Source organism: Phoenix dactylifera, chromosome 3, assembly GCF_051530095.1.
Source record: "Phoenix dactylifera cultivar Ajwa chromosome 3, Ajwa_hap1_PhDact_Kaust_v1.1, whole genome shotgun sequence".
Taxonomy (NCBI): Eukaryota; Viridiplantae; Streptophyta; class Magnoliopsida; order Arecales; family Arecaceae; genus Phoenix; species Phoenix dactylifera.
The window spans coordinates 4,023,694-4,031,110 of NC_143192.1; the positions used below are offsets into that span (position 1 = coordinate 4,023,694).

The following is a 7,417-nucleotide window of genomic DNA, read 5'->3' on the forward strand; positions in this document are numbered from 1 at the left end:
GTCTATTGATGTGCTGAAGGACAGCTGGGTGACCGAGCTACCGATCTGTCGCTTGCTGACCATGGTGGACTCGACGAGATTAGCAGGCTGCAGGGTTAGCGAGCTGCTGACCTTAGAGGGGGGTCGATGAAGGGAGGAGATGATCCGTGAGATTTTTGGGGAGCAGCTGGCGGAGTCGGTTCTATCTCTTCCTGTTCCCTCCGGGGGGGGGGGGGGACAGGCCAGTATGGATGCCGAGGGGATGGTTGCATGTTCGTGCTAGAGATCTTCATGCCTTGATCGGTAGGGAGCCAGCTCGTTAGATTGAGGGTGGTTGGATATGGAGGCTGCAGATTCACCCCCATGTGGCATTATTCATCTGGAAGGTGGCCTGGGGCTGCCTTCCTACGAGGAGCTTATTAGTTCGGCGTGGCATGGCAGTCTCTCAGTGCTGTGAGGAGTGTGCAGATATCGAGGAGATGACCGAGCATGTCCTTCTGCATTGCCCTAGAGCCCGAGAGATATGGAGGAGGTCACCGGTCCTACTACCCGATTCGGTGGTCTCTGCGCAGGATTTGATTCATATGCTGAGAGTATCCACGCGGAGCCTCGGATCTGCTGAGGCCGGGATTGTGGTGGCATACTTGTCCTATTACATCTGGTTGGACAGGAATGCCGGCCTGTTTGAGGGGAGGAGGTCGCCTCCGAAGATGGTGGTGGACAGAGCAACGTTATATGCGAGGGAGGTTCTTGCAGCTACCGTTGGGTTTTCTTCTGGAATAGCTAGGGACATCTGGGGTACTCTTCACGCTGCTTCAGCGCCCCGGTTTGCCCTTGTTTTTTGGATACCCCCACCCCTTGGCTATCTCAAAGTAAATTTCGACGGCAGTCGGTTAGTGGATGGTGTGACTGGAGGGGTTGGATTTGTGATCAGGGACCACCTTGGTAGGATGATAGCAGCAGGAGGGCGACGCACGCCAGGTCTCACAGTGGTCTTGGCAGAGCTACAGGCAGCGTGGGAGGGTATATCCTATACGTGGCAGGTACTTGGTGTGGAGCGGGTATGCCTCGAGGGAGATTCTTCTGTGGTTATCGACTGGCTCCGAGGGGCGGATCGGTTTAGGGATGGTCATCCCCTCATTCGGGAGACCCGTAGGATAGCGCGGTTGATAGGTGATGTTCAGATAGAACATGTATTCAGGGAGGCGAACAGGGCTGCAGACTGGGTCGCCTCTTTTGTTGCCCGGCATTCCGGGAATTTTCTTTGGACATCTGTATCAGACATTCACCCCTCTTTGTATCTTTTATTTTCCCACGATTTGACAGATTGTACTCACGTTAGAGTTATATGAAATGAGTAGCTGTTTTTACCAAAAAAAAAAAAAAAAAAAAAAAACACTTAAACGTGGGTGGGAGACACAGCACTGGGCTGCCCCCGCCAAGCCCATCAATTGCAGGCCAGCCTGGAATCCGCTCCTCCATGGACTCCAATACCCTAATTGGCTCTTCTCCTATAAATTCAAAACCCTAGAGGATCCAAGGAGAGAGACCAAGGAGGCACGGCCGCACGGGCACCCATCTCTCTCTACCCATTTTTTCCCAACGAAATCGCGTCCAAATATCTCACTTCTTCTTCGCTTCCCCTTGAAATCTTAGCAGATCGCTCGATTGGTTCGCAACGATGTCCACCGGAGAGCTTGCCTGCTCCTACGCGGCCCTCATCCTCCACGACGATGGCATCCCCGTCACGGTTCTTCTCTTCTTCCGCCTTTTCTAGGGATTGATTGCTTCTCGTAATCTAAAGCTACCGTTTTTGATTTGATTGACTCGCAGGCGGAGAAGATCTCCACCTTGGTGAAGGCCGCCACCCTGAAGATTGACTCCTACTGGGCTCCGCTCTTCGCGAAGCTGCTCGAGAAGAGGAGCGTCGACGACCTCATATTGAGCGTTGGATCTGGTTCGAAACCATCGCTTCCTTTCTTCGTGTAATCTGTTCAAGAAAAAGTTCTGATTTTGCCTATATCTTGTTGCTTATTGGGTCGTCTAATGTAGGGGGAGGCGGCGCCCCGGTTGCTGTCGCGGCGCCGGCGGGTGGTGCTGGCGGTGCGGCTGCCGCTGCTGCCGCGCCCGCAGCTGAGGAGAAGGTGGATTTCTTCTTCAAGTTCAAATTTTTTTATTTTTATATATGATAAGATTGAGGTTTTGAGGGTATTGAGTATGTTAATTCTTTTCGGTTCTTGTTGGTGATGCAGGAGGAGCCGAAGGAGGAGAGCGATGACGACATGGGATTCAGCCTATTCGATTAGAGAGCTCCACCTACCTCTTTCATTCAATTTGAAGATAGAAGAATTTTCGTTTCACTCGTAGGGCGGCCGTCTTTTGGATTTTTGATTTGAGGATTATACTCATCTCAAGGGACCGTTTTATGTTTGTCCAGTGGAACATTGGAATTTTTGTCTGCTGGGTTTTATGTTTTAGTTAAGTCGGTAGTGCTATTGGCGAGAATGATCAAGATTCCATTGTTGGTTCTCAAATAGTTTTACTGAGAACTTTTCTTGGTAAATTTTCTACAGATACGTTGGTAAATCTTTATTATGTTCTTTAATTGGTGCAGTAGTTTTTGCTTAATATGGTGCCTCTTATTTGGATTGGCAATGTTACTGGATTATGTTGTTGTAGGGACATCATGGTTATTTGTGATTTCTTTTCATTTGCTTGAATGTGTGCTATACTGGGTGCTTCTATTCATGCAAAGCTACTGATTGTCATCAGTCTCTCCAATTGTTCTATTAGTTTATTTAACAGTGCACGCATATCATGACTGTCCATTATCTGTATCAGTAGCCAAGAGATCATCCTAGTTTGCATTGACTGTTGCATTCCTCTCATTGTATGTACCATTTTACTTAATATTGTATCCATGAAAACAAGTGCTTAGGATGCCAACGTTGTTTGCTGTCCTTTGTGTAGAATTGAATCCATTCTCTTGCCTTTTTTTTGGAAAATTGAATGGTCAATGGTTATCATATTATTGGTTTTATGCATATTCACTACTGAACATTGTTGTTGATACAACTTAATTTGATATTTAAACTATTGTCTTTGATGTTTTGAGTTATGTTATCTATGAATTTGATCGTGAAGAAATGCTCGAGAGCCATTACTCTCGTCATCTTTTCTAGTTAAGTGATGTTTTGTTTAAGAATTATTAATCTTGATTACCAATGGAAACTTGTAACTTTTTTGTTAAATCATGAATAATATATGCACAAAATAAACCTTGATGGTGTATTTTGGGAATGCAGAGGTGAATACTTAATTCTGGTAGAAGGTTTGTAACGACTCTATTGCAGGAAATACAGGAGTTGCTGTAGTGCAGGTTGATTCGGTGCAAGGTCTATTTTATGATTTCTTATGTTGTGAACATTTGTGGAAGTTTTCATTTGACTGAGGCTGAAAGTTGTGTTGTGAGGATAAGGATTCATGGTTTTGTTAATCATTATGGTTATAAATTTAAGGTAAAGAAATTTTGAGATAGTGGACATAGAACTGACAGAAATTACTTCATTGGTATCATGCAAATGTGGCGTTAAAATCTAGTGTATATGCATTTCATTTCATTTTTTTCTGAAACTCATCTGTTCTGTGAAAACCATAGTTGTTCTTTGATCTTTGGACCAAAAAAAAATGCAGAGGTAGATGGAGAGTAAAAAAGGCATATCTTGTATTACATAAGAGCAGGGTTGAAGTGTAGTGTGCTAGATTGCTTGGGGCTTAGGTGATTGTCCATCGCAAGACCTAAATAAAAGTTTTAGAAGGATAGTAGTAACATAGTGTTGGATGACTCAGATGTTTGACACTAATAGAGGAACACAAGAGAATAATTTAGGGTAGTTTTGTATTGAAACAAGATTGGGCAGTAGTATAATCAAACTGGATGTGCTGAATTGAATTTTGAGATATTAAAAAGGATAGTATTAAGAATGAAGAAAGCTTAGGAGTTGCAATGATTTTGGATGATGCTCAGAAAGACCTATTTTAATGGTATGTTTAAGCCCCGTGAATATATGGGGAGGCTTTTGTGAGCATGGAGCTTAAAATTTGTTGTTTGCTAGGAAAAAATTGGGGAATATTTCCAAGGCTTCAGAATTTTGATTGACCTTATGAAAAAGAACTAAAAAACCTGCAACTTGTTTGGTATTAAAACCAGCATTGGGCATGTGCAAATGCATCTGATACTTCGATCGTAATGTATGTATGGTTTAAATTAAAAGTAATACAACAAAGCTTTCTACTGTGATATTCTGAAGAGGGTTTATAGATGTACTTCCAGCTCTTCTATCAGTTGTCATCCAATGCAACTGTCCCTTATGAGATGGTGCTTGAGGAAGAAAAAGAATAGCAAGTATAATATGTGGAGTTAAATTTTGACAGGGGAGCTATAAATTCTCATAATTTTTTTAGTTTTGTTTGGGGTTGGATCCTCCTCCTTTGAATATAGATCAGTTGTGATGGGATCAAATAAAGTAGAAGTACAGCGGCCTTTTTGACAGTGAGTTTTTGTTGCTAGTTCATATGGTGAACTTCGACCATCAGACCATCCTGATAGTGAGAACCTGCAGTCAAATAAGATCTAATGGTGACGACAATGCTGTTGGATTTGTTTAAGCCGGTCTCAGGTATGTCTCCTGATGATTGTGAGCACTGCATGATCTTCTGTCCCATAATCAGTAGGCATACAGACTATAACAAAGCCAAGTGTATGTTAACCAATAGTTTTTTTTTCTTTTTTCTTTTGTGATTGTAAGTATATTAGACGAAAGATGAAAGAGTCAACTGTTAACATAAAACACAACAGTGAACTGCATAACATGGAAACTTAATTCTGCTTCTTAGTTCTGTATGTAATAAGATAGGTGTCCTGTCCCACTAAGTGATCCCATAGGCCTTAGAGAAAGCCTGTCTTGCCTAAAGTTGCCATGACTGATACACAAGGTTGACAACATCCTGAGCATTGGATGTTACATTCTTAAACCACAATGGACTGCTTCTTCACCCAAAAATCCGATCCATTAAGATAAGATAAATCTGGGGGCTAAAAGTTTGACATACACCCAGATTGATCTTATGCCGAAATAATCAAGGCCGGGATCTGACATCAAAAGAGGAAAAAGGGAAGACTCTGAGAAGCTTGTGCTCCACTCTCTTTTTTCGAGAAGTGCAGAAGTGTTTCGGGAGATGGAGCCGACTGGTGGCGGTGGTGATGGGCAGGCTTGTTCTGGTCGTCTGCCTGCGATGTGTGCGGGGATTCTTCCGATCACATTTTGGATGGTGATTTTGTTCTTATCCATGATTTTTGCTCTCTGATTCTATTCTCCAACTTTATCGTTCATATCTTATTTTCTTTCAAAAGAAAAATTGAGAAATTTCTCAATTTTAATTCCAGAATTTCTTTTTCTTTTCATGTTTGGGTTCATGGATTTTTGTTAGGCAATTGATGTTTTTCAGCAATTTAGTTGTCTAGTTGTTTTGTTGTCTGATTCTAGTTCTGTCTTCTTCATGATCAGCAACCATTTGTCTCAGCTTAAATTTCTTGATTCAATTCCATTTGTCAATTCATACATCCCAATCCCGATTCGGAGTCAAGAAAAGTAGAATACTAAGTAAAAGGTGGGAAATCGGGATTATTTGTAAAGGTAATTGCTGTAGAATTCTATAGCAAGAGCTGAACTTTTCATTTTAATTATCGTACTTGGAAGATGGAGATCAAAAGAACACACCGTGACAGTCCTGAACAGTGGAATACTAAGTAAATAGTGGAAAAAATGGGATTATTTCATGAAGATACTTGTATGAAATTCTACAGCAAGAGTTGAAGTTTTGGCTGCAATCATCGATGTTGTAAGATGGAAATCAAAAGAACGTAGAATAAATTTGGTATTCAACACAGAAATATAGAGAACTGTCTTGTGTTGGAGCTTGATGAATGGTAGAATTGGCACCTGATTCTCACCCACAAGCAGGGGAACAAAATTTCTTGTATAAATGGATGAAGTGGATGAACCTAGGGAAATGCTTGAGAGCATTTTCTATGCTGTGCATACATGTGGATGTATGCACACCACAGAATTCTGGTGTATATAACATGAAAGGTAACTGCATGAACTTTTTTTTGCCTACTGCTTCAGTCTATTCTAGGGGTGCAATTGAGCTGAGCTGAGTTGAGCGCATGCATATGCAATTTTTTTTACTCGAGCTCGGTAGTAGGTAAGTGGAGTCGAGCTCGGATCCGACTCGAGCTCAAGCAACTCGTTTGCACCCCTAATCCATTCGGAGACAGACTTATGAATAGACTCGAGATGCACTTGTCTCTTTGAAGAACAATTTAACAATATTGAAAGCACGCACCATCTTGGAAAGGCGATCCACAAGAACAAAAACAGGATCCAATCCCTCTGTGTTCTTCTGGCAATTCCAAGAACACAATCTACATCATGCTTCATCTTGGACCAAGAGTAGCCACTGTAGACCTAAGCAAATATTTAGTCCTTGCCGAAGTGACCTTGTCCATGGAGCCCCTCAATGATCTTCTCCCTCAATGAGCAGTCTGGAATGCAAAGCTGGACTCCTCTAAATATATGACCATCTTTTACTTTGTAGTCAAGGCCTCTTGCAAGACTACACTTCAGCCATCAAGCTCTTTAAACACCTGGTCCTTTGCATATGGATCTCTGAAAGAGTCCAAACCAATCGCTCGGACCTTCATGACAGTAAGCAGTCATCCCCTCCTACTAGAAGCATCAACTACCCAATTTAAAGATCCTAACCTATGCTTTGGAGGTGGTACTCCTGCAGACAGAAAATTCACCTAACTCACACACCGATTACCCAGCATATCCTTCCCTTGAACATTCCTCAAAGTCTCCTGATCGATGAGTAGAATAAACACTTGATGTTAAAGCCTCTAATGCCAGAGAGCTTGAACAACCACATAAAATTAAGCATCATGAGTAGGTGAATATAGCTTCTCAATGAAGAATGTTATGTGCCTTCCTTCTTGACTGAGAATATATAGCTCCAACTTCCTTTGATGAAGCATCACACTCCACCACAAAAACTTCATTGAAATTAGGAAGAGTTAAAGACTAGTGTGGCTCAAATCTCTTGATTTTGATTTTGTCAAAGCTCGCCGGCCCTCTGGTGTTGATTGGAAAGTCTTTCCCTTTAAACAATCAATGGTCGGTGCCATCAAACTGCGAAACTCTCGAAACTGTGGTGACATGCATCCATGGCAACTACATATCACCGAACTTTTTCAAATACCTTTACTCAATTGAAAACAATACCAAACATCCACTATCTATGGTTATATTACTTCCCTTCTGGAACGAAGAAAGCTTATAAGGCCAGGGATGCTTCTCTATAGGTAGAGTTACTT

General features: G+C 42.1%; 1 protein-coding gene across 1 annotated transcript; it reads left to right on the top strand.

Moving 5' to 3' along the window:
* Nucleotides 1-1,514: 1,514 nt before the first annotated feature.
* Nucleotides 1,515-2,607, top strand: LOC120108638 (large ribosomal subunit protein P1-like). The gene is made up of 4 exons (XM_039122297.2): nt 1,515-1,729; nt 1,813-1,936; nt 2,032-2,123; nt 2,232-2,607. Exons 1-4 carry the CDS (start codon nt 1,661-1,663, stop codon nt 2,283-2,285), a joined length of 339 nt encoding a protein of 112 aa, XP_038978225.1. The 5' UTR covers nt 1,515-1,660; the 3' UTR covers nt 2,286-2,607.
* Nucleotides 2,608-7,417: the final 4,810 nt, after the last annotated feature.